Source organism: Tuber melanosporum, assembly GCF_000151645.1.
Source record: "Tuber melanosporum whole genome shotgun sequence assembly, scaffold_9, strain Mel28".
Taxonomy (NCBI): domain Eukaryota; kingdom Fungi; phylum Ascomycota; class Pezizomycetes; order Pezizales; family Tuberaceae; genus Tuber; species Tuber melanosporum.
In genome coordinates this window covers 417,433-431,340 of record NW_003299139.1, presented here as the reverse complement: position 1 = coordinate 431,340, position 13,908 = coordinate 417,433, and the positions used below count along the sequence as shown (strand labels likewise).

Here is a 13,908-nt window from a genome sequence, read left to right as displayed (position 1 = left end):
ATCTCTTTTGCTGGTTTGCGAGCCTTTTTCTTTTTCTGGTACATGGACTAAGAAGCTCAGGTTTTTAGAGGTTTGCATTGGTGTAGAATATGCTACAGGACATTTGGTGTTCTGGCTGTGTCATGCAGTAGTAGGAGGTAGGTAGGTAGATAGAGAGCCTTGGTAACAAGGAGATCTAACAACATACTGTTAGACAGAGACAACCTGATAGACTTCAGAGTTGACTAGGTCAACCAAGATTTGTTTCTGTATATATAGATGGTCTAGGAATACTCAGATTTCACTGGTTTCGTTTATGACTACTAAAGGCGGAGTAAAGTAGTTAAAGTAGAATACAATCCTGATGACAATATTATATTATTAAGGTCTCTTCTCCATTGCTTAATGATGTCTAACAGCTTAGAAGGTACTTTGATATTTATATTCCACATCTGAGTGTTCATGAACTATATCTATCTATTATACAACTATGTACCTTTCTGATTATAACTTACAATGTCGGGTATTTTCCAAAGGTACGAACACCTGGAGACACTGAAAATCACCATACCATCTTAGATAATTATAATAAAGCTATCTAAGAACAATGCTGTCCCTAATAGTAATTATACAATCAACAATGTCTTTTTACTTATGACTTAGTACTTAAGTCGAACTGAGTTGACCCCAATTGTCTCCAACATTGATAAAATGATAAGGTTCATCTGCAGGTTGTATCTGTGAAGGTAGTTGTAATTGCAACCTTCTTAGGTTGCCTGACTTCAAACCTCCATAACTTTATATCTAACTAACAGACATCTTCCAGAGAGCTTCCTACTAATTTGAGGGAAGTTATTCTACTCAATTGACAGATTATCCCTCAGTGAGCAACCCTTGGTTGCTCTGGATAACAGGGTTTCTATTGTCCTTCTAGTATCAGGAATCATTTCTGCAACTATAGTGCATTCCTGGACCCAGTTGTAACACTCTAAGAAGTCTATTGACTTCTGTAGTAGTGTTTCTTGGAACTTTAGACTCTTCTAGTTATTATAGGATGGGTGTGAATGTATTGGTTTCTCATTGAGATCCTTTACCATTCAATACCATATCTTAGTACGAAAATGTCCCATTACCTACAGCCCCTACTAAAGGCATTACATCTTTGAAGCCTAGTAGTCCTCTGGGCGGTGGACAGATTTACACAATTCTACTTCCTAGACCTTGCCGAATGTCCCCTCTTATCTACCCGGTAAATAGGATCTAGTCAGATAGACGGCAGCGACGGATATGGTGTTATTCCTATACTTTCAGTTCCGTGGCATTATAGTCACAGGACACAACCGAGATCAATAGGTATGATGACATACAGGCCCCGTAAGGGGGCCGGAGGGAGGTGTTAGAGATGAGAGATTCCAATTCTGAGTCGGGTTATTCTATGTAGGGTGGTTCCTAGGTATCGGATCCTGGTATCTCTAACAGGTCTAAATAGAAGAGATTCAACTTCTGCCAGCATTTGGTCCTTTTCTTTCAGGGTTCTTGTGTATACTAGGCACTTACTCACATTAACTGGCTTTAAAGGAATACGCATCTTTGCACGCCATTTGCACTGGTAAGAGTTCCCAAGAGCACACCATAGGGTAGAGACTCTATCTCGCAATAAGGCTCTCTGGTCCAAGCACTTTACTAGTAATTCTTCAATGTCATGTAACAATCTGTTGCACATATCTCTCCTCCATGAGCATGACCTTCTTTGGCCTCGCAGATCGAAAGTGTGCACCTAAGATATTGTGGTCATTCGAGCACTTTACTGTGTATGAGATCGTTCTGTGATCACAGTCAAACTCACACACCTACTCAGCTGGTAATCTACCAGCTTCTTGCACCGCACCGATAGCTGTACATTCAACCGAAATTAGATCTTTGTGTGCCCCTCCTGGGGTCCAACTCTTTGTACTTAATCGTATACCAATAGCAGATATTCTAGAGTAGGATTGATGAAGTTGTAGATATTCGGGAGTGGGGGGGTAGTAGTAGTCTGCTGGGTAATTTGAGCTCAGATTTTTTTGATGGGGCGAAGTGGAATAGTACTTTTGACTCATGAGTTTAAATTGTTGATAGATATTGTATAACTAGATCTTGCAGTGGTATTCTGGGATTTTAGTCAATAAGTTGCTCAATTAGTAACTGGAAATGATGTGTCATAGGTGAACAACTCGATTGAGCTACATCTCCAACATTTAAGTAATCCTTCTCTTCTACTTACTTACAATGTTGTTAATAACAATATTGTGAACCTGTAATTTGGAGCAACTGGTCGTATTAGCTAGTTTCTGGTAACTCCAGTTTGGGTGATCATGATAAAGAATAGAAATTGCCAGGTTCTGTTTCTGGTGATCACATTTCTGCTTTGGGCATAGCCTAGGCGGAGGAGCCATTAGTGGTGATTGAGGAGAGGTGAAATGCATGATTAAATTTAACCATGGTACCAAGACTTTTGTTATGCGACTGTACATTACTCGAGTAAATTACTGTACCCGTACAGTATGAATGTGAGAACTCCGTGAGCTTGTCCGTTCCTTTTCATTTGGGCCACCGGACTACCGTACCATCACCGTAAGATATCCCACCTTTTTAATCCTTCCACCTCAATCCCCCAACATATCACACACACATTAAAGCGCACCAAACACTTGGGAGGAGGGGAACAGGCATACCTGCCCTTTCCAGAGTTCTCTCCCCGTAGTTACCCAAGAAAAGGGATCACAGACCATATGATAAATGGCAACAACCGCCGGTACTCGAGTACTGTACTCGGGTACGAGTAATGGGTGTGGCTTTATTGCCCAATAGGGTGCGTTGCCTTGGAGCAAGGTCAGTCAAGGCCGGGGGTGGGTTGTTCGACTCGGCAGTTTGTTTTCTGGTCGAGAGCCGCATGGCGGGTCTGTTTTTTTCTCTCTCTTTTTTCTTTTTTCTTTTTTCTTTTTTCTTTTCTTTTCTTTTCTATACTGGAGTATTTTCTTTAGTTTTACGCAAGTGATGATAGTATTGGGCAAGAAAGAGGAGTTTTCATCTCAACAGTCGAGTGTACTGTAAATTACCGATAAGGCTCTCTCTCTTCGGGGGGTTTTTTTTTTCCAGAGCGAGCGTGTTCGCTTGCGGTTGCCTGCATCAACACCATTCACAACTCCCTTTTTTCTTCATCGCACAATATGTATCAAAGCACAAAATCTCGAATAGAAGATACCGGTACTTGCTTTGCAAGTAAATATTCTATGACGTAGTATGATATTACGGCAGTTGCCCCTCCTACCGGTACGGTAGGCTATTGAAAGAGGAGTAAGGTGCTGTGCACACATTTTTCTTGTCTTGTGTCAAAAATTAATAATGACTTGAGCTTGCCATGTTTCCTCTCGTGGCCGAGAAGGGAAACTCCAACGTCCTATTACCGGTATCTCATTTACAGCACAGTATCTTCTATGATATATGATACCGGGAATACTCGAATGGCACTCGAGTATCATACTTGAGCCCGGTACTTGCCGTAGCCCCCGTCCAATTTTTTCTCCTCTACGAGTACTCGTATCCCGCTTTCCCGCCCCTCTCTCCCTGCCGTCTTTGGTGCTGGCACCCTTCGCTGCTCCTACTGATGATCTCGTTCTCCGGACTAGTTTTCATTTCCTTTTCTTCTTCTCGCAGAACATTCGCACGCTAATGTTTTTTTCTCTAACCCCCGAGTAGAACAGGAAGTGTACAAGTACGGTACGGGTGACTCGGCGCTGCTGACTTACTACTCGAGTGTACGGTACCGGCACGAGTACTCGAGCACAGTAGGTTCGTTGGTGGTAATCGTGGGGCTAGGTTACGTTCATGCACGGCCTATCGGTCCGTTGGACCGTTGGTGGGTTGATAAGGCAAAAAGGGTGGTTTGGAAATTGAGCGACTGCAATTTAGTGGGAGCAACTGCTCTATTCGCTTTAAAGGAAGATATGAGAGATTTTGGCACTCTACTTTCGAGTCAGTCAACCACCATTCGCAATCGTCGAGGGGAATTAGGTGGGAAAAGGAAAGGGGGGGGGAAGGTGGAACTGTGAGAACAGACTTGGTGAACCGCTGCAGAACGCTGGCGTGGTGGAAGTATTGTCTACTCTACTGTACTTTACGAGTACTCTTACTCGTAAGTAGGCACTGATACACCAACAACTCTGTGGGTTGGACAAAGCGAGGAGTCACCCAGTCTTTAACTCAACATCAAATTCGGCCCCACTCTCGATCCCAACCTTCCTTCCTCCCCTGGTCCTTTATAAATATTCCGCTTCCTTTGCCCTTATTGCAAGGTACCTTCCTCTTACCTTCTTCCTGGATAATTCCCTATACAAAGTACCCCTATCATACGACGAGACTCAACACGTCGTATGGCCGGATAACTCTTTATTTCCAATCTTCCCTTTCTATCCCTCTCCCTCGCTCCCGTCCCCCCCCGTCCCCTCCTTCTTCAGAAGGTTACTGTTCTGCATACAGTGCTCACCCATCAATCTTAATGGCCGCAACTTTACCACGGAAGGAGTTTCCTACACGTCAGCTGTTTGTACTTTGTGAGCCTTTTCCTGCTTTCCCCGCACCCGTGTTCGTGATTCTACCCCGAGATGGGAGGGGGAGCTAATTTTTCGCGGTATCATAGCATTATGTCGGATCTGCGAGCCTATTTCGTTCTGTTCGATTCTTCCGTATATCTATTATATGATTGAGTCGTTTGGTTGTGCCGTTTGTCCCCTTTTCTTCTTCCTCTAGCAATATTGTGATGGAAGCAGATGATTGATGATGTTTGTTTTCAGAAAAACCCAAATGAAGTCGCCGTCTACGCCGGTATGGTTACGAGCTCTTTTGCCTTCGCTGAGTTCACGACCGGGATGATGTGGGGCAGGGTCTCAGACAAATTTGGGAGAAAGCCGGTCTTGATCATGGGTCTTGTGGGGACTATGCTTTCCATGTTGATATTCGGATTTGCAAAGAGTTTTCCTGTAGCTTTGATTGCGCGTGCGGTTGGTGGGGCACTAAATGGGAATGTCGGGGTACTTCAGACGACGGTTGCCGAGCTGGCCACCGAGAGGGAGCATCAAGGTATGTTGAATCGATTGATGATATCGGAGGTACGAATTATGTATGGGTGATGTTGACAATTGCTTAGCGAGGGCTTTTGCTGTCATGCCCTTTGTTTGGTGCCTAGGGTCTATTGTCGGTCCCGCCCTCGGTGGTCTCTTGGCCGACCCCGTGAAACAATATCCGGCTATGTTCCACCCTGGCGGGGTTCTTGAGGAGTACCCATATCTCCTACCTAACCTAGTATCTGCGAATATACTGGCGGTGGGAATTATAATTGGGACTTTGTTCCTGGAGGAAACTCACGAGATTCTCCGTGAGAAACCGGATATCGGGGTGAGGACGGGAAGGAAGATAGTCAAGTTTTTCAAGAGACGTAGTTCTGGGGGAAAATTTGAGGGTCCGGAGGTGTGCGGATCTCCGCCTAAAGATGGGGAGGAAAGGTTGCTAGCCAGCGGTAGTAGTGAGTATAGCACATTTCCCAATGCCCTAGCGACAAATATTACAGAGGAGGAGCAAGTGAGAAAGGGACCTCCAATCATCAAAACTTTCACCGCCCCGGTTGTACTATTAATCGTGTCCTATGGGATATTGGCTTATCACACCATGGGGTTTGAGCAACTCTTTCCTGTCTTTTTATCCACCCCTCGGTCTGCGGAACCTCCGCACCATCTGCTCAAATTTACTGGTGGTTTTGGATTGGACACCCAGACTATCGGCTTCATTCTATCAGTACAAGGTGCCGTTTCAATGGCCATCCAATTCCTTTTCTTTCCACCGATAGTCGAACATTTTGGAACCTTAAGCGTCTATCGGTTTTGCATGTTTCTATACCCAATATCTTACCTCATAGTTCCATACATTGATTTTCTCCCCCCGTCGCTCTCCATGGTCGGTGTGTGCGGCGTCCTTCTTGTCAGGATCACATTTGGCGTTCTTGCTTACCCCTGCAACGCGATCCTTCTCACCAATGCCGCTCCATCCCTTCTTGTCCTTGGCGCGATCAACGGTGTCGCTGCTAGTGCCGCAAGCATCTCTCGAGCTTTGGGCCCGACTATTACCGGAATGATCTACACTCAAGGCCTCGACTGGGGGATGGTGGGGCTTGCTTGGTGGGTCAATGCGGGTGTCTGTGTGCTCGGTGGCATTCAATGTCTATGGATGAAAGAGGAAGACTTCGACGGCAACAACAAAACCGGGGAGATTGTTATAGACGAGGAAGTTTGCTGGAGGGTTGCAGCAGAAACGCAGGCTGCGCATGCACATAATACGGGGCTGGTATCTGGAGAGGAGTTTATTAGCGAGTGCACGATAGCACGTAAGACCGCCGGCGAGGAGGTTGCCAACAGCTTTGGGGAAGAGGGGGATATGGGTGGAAGAAGCGAGTAGGGCCAAGAAGAGCGAAGCGAACTCTTGTTGGTCAATTGATCCATTGTACATAGCCACTCCTTGCCCCCCCATGGGGTCCAGAAATTATGATCCCAATGAGTAGCGGTACCGATATAGTAGCTGAGGTTAGATTCCTCATCATAAGACGTCACTCGGAGTTTTTCTGTTCTTTCCTAGCTTCCCTTCTCGTGCTAGAAGCCAGTGGTTTTGTCTCTCGATCGGGAGTTTGAGTTGGGTAAAATGTGAGAGCGCAAATACAGTACCAGGGGAAATGTTTTCGCATAAGACAGGGATTATTTTGTTGGCTCACTATCCTTGTCTTGAGTAAAAAAACATTTCTCCCCGGGTACTTGAACTGTGGGCTTGTGAGCTTTGAGAAATGTAAAACATTGGTCGTCAGGCTCGGTCAACTTGGGCCTGCTGATTTAGTGATCTATTGATTGATTGGTAATTTTAGTGTTATTGTTACGGGATATTCGACCTTGGCAGCATAATTGTGCCATTGACCTTAAATCTAGGAGCATGGTAAGCGGGTAAAGTTTTGTGTGGTGGTCGTACCGTATACTCCAAGGGGAAGGAATGATTGCCAACCCTATTAATCCACATCCCAGTAGAACCAGTTCAGGGGCAGGAATATTGTACGATATTTGATAGCTTGCTCGCGGGGGAATGGCGTAGATGAAATTCACGAGGAGTGTGTGGTGGAGCTGAGCCGTGGCACAGTACCTATTTGCTCTCTTCCAACTCTTTGTTTCCCCCGTTCGCATGGCTTTTCCATCATACCAGCTGGTTCATTGTTCATTTGATTGTGGTCATGGGCTCTCACTCGTGAGCATATCCTTTGTCTGTGTTGTAATATGAAATGCCGAATTTGCATCGGTCATGTCATTATTTACTACGACAGAATTTCTGGTATGAGTTCATAACTACTTGATCTCATTACACTGTTGACTACAGTAGAGTTTCCTCAGAAACACTATCATATTACTTTTTTTATTTTTCTCACTCATGTTTCCTTTCTCTTTACTGCTATGTTGTGTAGTATCGTTGTCATTGATTATTCTTCTCTCTTGCGCGAAGGACGTGTTATGTATGATTGTAGCCTGCTCTCCCGTAAGATAAATAGGGCCCGATAGCCCTCTAGTAAAGCTTCAATTAATCAAGAAGTACGGCTTCGGGCAAGAATTTCATTGTAACAAAAGCTATAAAAGGTTGTTAAAGCCCCGTCCCGGTGTGTCTGGTACATGCGGATCGAGCAACCTTAACTTTCTAGAGAGCTTAATCAGTTAACCTCTTTGCCAGTTGTGTGCGTAGGAGTTCTCTGGGAGTTGAGGGGTAGTAGTGTTGAGAGACAAAGAAATTATGGGATGCTAGAGGCCGACATGCTCTTTGATATGGGTGAGATATATATGTCCACCTGGTCTTTTTTTCTTTTCACTTCCTATTCTTGGGCCTTTTGGAAGGAAGGAAAAGAAAATTCAGCACAACTCATGTCAAAATGTTGGACCCTGGGACCAATCCCTACTCACGGAAGCTTGGTGATCGACTCCTCTCCACCTACATTCAGGCTTACCGTTTGGAGCACCCCACAGCTTATGCTTTCGCTTTCTCTGGTGGCACCAGGCTAGCGAATACCGAGCGGGCCGTGGTGTCCCTATTGCGGATTCCTTACTCTCCCTGCTACGATACCAGCTTCATCCTCAAATATTTCAGGACTGAGGATTTTGTGCAGGCGCACGAGGAGCAGGTGGCACTAGAAGCCGCCAGTCTGCACCACGCCGCTGAGGCCTTCCGGCGTAACAATAATATTTGCCGGGCTCCAAGAGTTTACCATGTTTGGCCGGAGCAAAATCTTATTGCTATGGAGTGTATTCGCGGGAGAGATTTTCTGAAGTGCGAGCAATCATGGTGGTCGAAGGAGAGGATGATCAAGTTTGTGAGGCATATGGCAGTTGTCAGACTTGCTATCCTAACCCAGGTGGAGAATCAGCTCGGGGTTCCTTGGCATTCCACGGATGAAGGAAGAAGAGCAGGGCCTTATTGTGCGAATGAGTGGTGGGATATGGAAAGGGTTTCGCCCCCCCTCCTCACTTTTCATTGCTTTTATTGCTTACACAATAATAATTATATTATCACGGTACAAATTTGTTGGGTGGCCACTAATCCTTGGTGTAGTACGGGTTCCGAAACCAGATCAACCGTGGTCCATTCCCGAACCGCCACGAAATGATACTGGCCTCCCTTCACCGGGAACTACACGTATTTAGAAGGATGAGACAAATTGGTGAAGCAGCCCCCGACGACTCGTGCTATGACGTAGATGAAATGATAGAGTACCTGGAAATGACAATCGAGAATATCGAGGAGGTACCCCGCCCAACCAGTCCGGAATGTTTTTCCTTGAACCACAACGACCTCAATCTTGGGTTAAACATTATGGTGCGTGGTGGCAAGGTGGCCGCACTCATAGATTGGGAGTCCGCCTCATACGACCCTTTTTTCTTGTGCGTCAGCGACTTGACCACTAAAAGGGACTTCAATCCCAGAGTTTGGTGGGAACATTCAGGACCAAATGGCCAAAACTTTCACGTTCTGCCCTACCGGTTGGACTCAGACCCCATGGAAGAGCTCTTGATCAAGGCAACTCTCGCGGGTGCCGAGCGGAAGCCATTCCCAGACTGGCAATTAATTGATAATAATGGGGGGCCACTCAATGAGGAGGACTTTTGTGGCGATAATTACCCTGAAGACATCAGCTCCGATGATGATGAGAGCATTGTGGATGCTGCGGAAATTTACTGTGACTCAGACGCTGATGCTGAGGAAGAATTTATGCCTCGTGGGGTCCCTAAATTTCAAGACCTTTTCATCCGTCTGCAGCGCCCTGTATGGATCCAGGAACATCTCACTCGTCGGTGGTACTACGAGCCGGTATACGCCCTCATGAAGGAATTTATTCACCACCAACGTGGGGCAGGCCTGGGACCGGGTGGAGAATGGGGAAAGCTGCCAGAGGAGTACTCTAGGCCACTGGCGGACTGGGAAGATTCACTCTTCATGAATGTCGCAAGGACCTTTTTTGAAGGCAGTCGTGACCAGATTATTGAACCGGATAGGGTATATAGGGTGGTTGAAAAGGATGCTAAGGTTCCTGCTTCAATTCATAATGTTCCTACTGGCACCCAGAATGTTCAACCCAAAACACATAAATCACCCGAGCGACAACGCCGGGTGCCTGCTCTTATCAGCACTGCGCAGAGTGGCACTGTGGTGAGAGCAGAAATTGCCCCCGAGTCTCCTGTATCGAGTAGTAGAAGCGCCTACCTTGCCAGGAACCGCCCCCGACGAGCTAGGCCACACTTACCCCCAACTACCAAGCGGAAGACCGGTCGGAATCATGACCCCGTTCCGGTATCCATGTTCCGGAGAGCGCGGGAGCCAAGGCAAGCAAATCAAGGAACAGAGATGGACCACCCGCTGGTGGAAGTGCAGCTCTCGGATGATGATGTTCTGGTGACTGGAGTTAGGGGTTCTATTATCGCGAGGGCTCTGGAGCAATTAAGGGTTAGGTTGGACAGTGGTGCGGGGGTTCCATAGGGGGTTCCTAGGAGGTTCCATAGGGCAGTGGGAGGTGAATCCCTCTCAATTTCTTCATTGATCCGGGGATGTCTGCGGGGGGTTTTTCTTCTTTTTTTGGGGGGTGGCTTTTCTTTTACTCCTCTCCTACTTCCCTTTTACATCTCGTTTTATTTATTACCTAATTTCCCAATGAGCCTCAGCCAGTTCAATAGCTTTACTCAATAGTTTGGGGGATGATCTAATCTGTTTTATTTCCCCTTATCTCGAGAGGGTTGCCTTTCATCAAGTGCTAGTGGACTTCTCTTAATAAAGTTTTTCCTTTCAGATAACTATGATACCATTGAACTGGTTGGGGGAGGCAATGGCGAGTGAGAGATAGTGATATAGTGAATACAACCCCATTTCACATGGATCTTAGCACCTCTGAAGCCACAATTATTTAGTCCCACATCTATTTGTGAGGCATCTAATCCCACATACTCGAGAACGACTTGAGTGAGATAGAGCATATAAACGATATCCGCAATTTTTCAATCCCGACATCCATACCTCCTCCAGTGTTCCTAAGGCTCGTAGGGCCTCCCATGTCCTGGATGATGGATTTCCAAGATCCATTTTACGCCGGCGGCATGTGTGAAGATGGCCTATAGTCATACTATATGTGTAATTATTGTATCGCTTCTTAGATAGGAAAACCGGCTCGGTGGTCTGGGAGTGTGGGAAAGGTAAAATACTCAGAAAGAATAAAGATGTGCCATCATACAAGGACCCCGAAACAGATGACTTTTCTCAGGAGAAGACCCGGGGGGCACAAACCCCAATGACCTCCCATTTACCCTATTGTTTTTCTTGTCGCTTTTCTTTTAAAAAAAAAAAATCAATAACTTTGCATTAGTAGAAACAGCTATCATAAGTATTATTGAAAATATGATACTCGTATATTGACTGCAATATAGCATGAACTTTGGAGGATAAGTGCGATGCTATGATAGGAAAGTATAAAAATGTGTTTTTGTTTTTGGTACGGTTGTCCATTCATGACCCTCCAGATCTTGCAGGTATGATACTTATCTGGGGTGTAAGGAATGTACCTACCGGTGTTCAGAATCGCCGATTCATCAGTCAGTCCTCTGGGGATCTCGGAGCATGCGCCCATACTGAGCTCTACTAAACACCTGCGCACCATATGCACTGATATACCATGCGGACCGATCGTCAACTATCCCAAATATTGTACGATAAGCCGGTGATGCTTTGGGTTCTGCAATATTGGGGGTTTGTTTGTCCCCCGATAGTGCCTTCGAGTCCTTACATGATAAGTGCGGTCAAGGAATGGTGAATACGGCATACCGCAAGTAGATAGTAGAAAAGTAGGAATTGTAGGTATCAATTTGGTAATGTGGAATCTCAAATCAAACTATGTCAACAAGCGACGGCGTGAAGAAGGCACTCATCTCCCCCAACAGCTTTTTAATCCGCTTTGCCTACCCTAGAGATCTAGAGAGTACAGGTGAATAAATGAAATAAAGCTGGCATCACGTATCCTTGGTAGGCGACGTCGCAAGGCCTACAGGCACTGGGAGACAAATGTACTTTCATGAGTAGGAACATGCGTAGTCTCATGAAAACTAGCATTGTCATTAATTAGTGGAGACACAGCCTCCACAATGTCATACTAGTAGTCACATAAAATCCAAAGCAACCGATAACACTGCACCTCATATCACTCTCCCTGCCGCCCCTGGATAATTATGTCCCAAGCCTCAGTAATACTCCACCCCTCCAAGGCCGAACAAATGATTCCCCCACTCTCCACAAAACCATCCCGCCCGGCCCTACCGATCAAATCCCCCTTACACCCAACCGCAAAAATCTTCCCCTTCCTCCCACTCTCTCCTATCCCATTCCAACAGTCAACCTCCTCCTACCACTTGCCCCCAACATCCCTCCAACTCTGCATGTCATCGGCAGCATAAGCAATAACGTACCCGTCAATATCCTCGCGGCAAAGGAACATACTGCACATGCTCTCTACGTCATCGTGCCCACCCAGGTCTACGATTGTCAGGACGGTGTCGGGGTAGTTGCGCAGGATGGTTGTGTAGGTATCTCCTAGCGTCGGAGAGAACAGAACTGTGAAGACATCGTGGATTTTTCTGTTTATAAAGTTGGTTTTGCCGTTTGAGGGGGAGCCAAGGAGGGCGATTGTTAGTTCCTTTTTCTGGAGTTGCAAGAGGAAGAGCAGTGGATGACATTGTCTTTCTCACTGCTTTTTTGTTTTGCCTTCGTTCTCTATTTTCCTGGGAGCCTTTGTGCAGATTTGCGAAAAGTGACGCTACCGGATTGTGGATTTCGTAGGCGGTAGTTGGTTCTATGGCGGTTGAGGTTGTCACTGCAGAGAGGGAATAGCATGGTAGTGGAGGGGAAGAGGGTTGTTATGGACTGAGGATGGGGGAGTCGAGCCCTTGGAGGGCTAGGGTGCTGATAGGGTCTTACCCGGAATATCGTATCAACTTGAGAGTGTTGAGTATTGAAACTATAATAGGCCTTTCAGTTTTTACAAAAGAGTGATTAGATAATTATTTGGTATTATTATTAAATAAAAACAGAATGGCCAGAAATCACCTATAAACACTCAATAGCATGCTAGAGGGCCTATATATACTAATGCTAGGCCCATGGGTCCCTTGTAAATGAAAGGCTGACCACGAAATTTAATCTGACAACAGCATGGAGAAAATTAATTACGCTGTAGATAGAGTATGATAGAACACGAGTAAGAAAATATTCTCCACTATAAACCACCATAAATCCCGTTGACTTACATGCTGTCATCCACTCCACTGTATTGTGGACGCTCTTGCTCGGAATGCATTGGAGTGGTAGTTGGTATCTTGATATATGGGTTTCATTCTTGGGCTGAGAATGGGTAGTCGCACTGAATTTATCAATTTGTATATATTTACTGTTAGTATCGCTGTTACTGTTTTTGAGAGCGATCAGTGGACGAAATTATACTCTACTTAAAGTTGACTTCGGCTTTCAGATGCGTTTTGGTCTGACTTGTGAGACTCCATTTTACCATTCTCCCAGTGGGCACTATATACAGTCGCACCTCGCTGTCCCGGATGGTCAAAGTCCGGCCAAAATCCGAGAATTTGTCCGCGACCGCGGATTATCCGGGACAACAAGTTGGGTTTTGGTGCAAGAAACTTTGAAATCAGAGAATTTCATCCGGGACAGCTGGGTATCCGGGAGAGTGAGGTCCGCCACAACGGGGTGCGACTGTGCCAATCAATAAATAGACCATAGAATCAGCATGCCCAAGTTGACCGAGCAGGACCATCAATGTTTTGTGTACCCTAAAGCATACAAGCCTATAGTGCTATAATAGCACACTGGGAGAAATATTTTTACTCAAGACAAGAATGGTGAACCTACAAAATAATAGTGTCCTTTCTGAGAGGTTCGCAGTAATACCGAACAGTGAACTATGCTCTACAGACCCATGCATCTGATTCAATCGTTTTTGTACCAAATAGTGGAGTGGTCCAGATTGCCTTCTGATATAACAGGGTGACAACCGGTGAGGTTTATGACATCGTACTTCGAACACCGCTCTCCAGTGCGCAGTATGAGTATGCAGGAGTCACGGAGGCACTCTCCAAGCAGGATAGTACCAGTCCTGGCATTGTGGATCTCACCGATGGAGCAGAAATTCCATAGGCTGAAAATAATGGCCACAATGCGATTTTTTTAGGAAGACATTACAGAAAGAGAAGAAGCTTTGGTCTTCAACCAGAAGATATTAGTAGCCACATAAAGCTCACCTCCATCAAGTCCCACTTTAAACTGGTTTGCTGG

At 45.8% G+C, this 13,908-nt stretch overlaps 1 protein-coding gene; it reads left to right on the top strand.

Annotated features, from left to right (window-relative positions):
- Positions 1-4,344: 4,344 nt before the first annotated feature.
- On the top strand, positions 4,345-6,565 carry GSTUM_00011686001 (uncharacterized protein). XM_002842063.2 has 4 exons: positions 4,345-4,571; positions 4,658-4,740; positions 4,812-5,097; positions 5,165-6,565. Exons 1-4 carry the CDS (start codon positions 4,517-4,519, stop codon positions 6,463-6,465), a joined length of 1,725 nt encoding a protein of 574 aa, XP_002842109.1. The 5' UTR covers positions 4,345-4,516; the 3' UTR covers positions 6,466-6,565.
- Positions 6,566-13,908: the final 7,343 nt, after the last annotated feature.

Coding starts and splice junctions, on each gene's coding strand:
- GSTUM_00011686001 (XM_002842063.2), top strand. CDS start 4,517: ATGGCCGCAACTTTACCACGGAAGGAGTTTCCTACACGTCAGCTGTTT. Junction 4,741..4,811: donor TTGAGTCGTTTGGTTGTGCC/GTTTGTCCCCTT, acceptor GTTTGTTTTCAG/AAAAACCCAAATGAAGTCGC. Junction 5,098..5,164: donor CACCGAGAGGGAGCATCAAG/GTATGTTGAATC, acceptor ACAATTGCTTAG/CGAGGGCTTTTGCTGTCATG.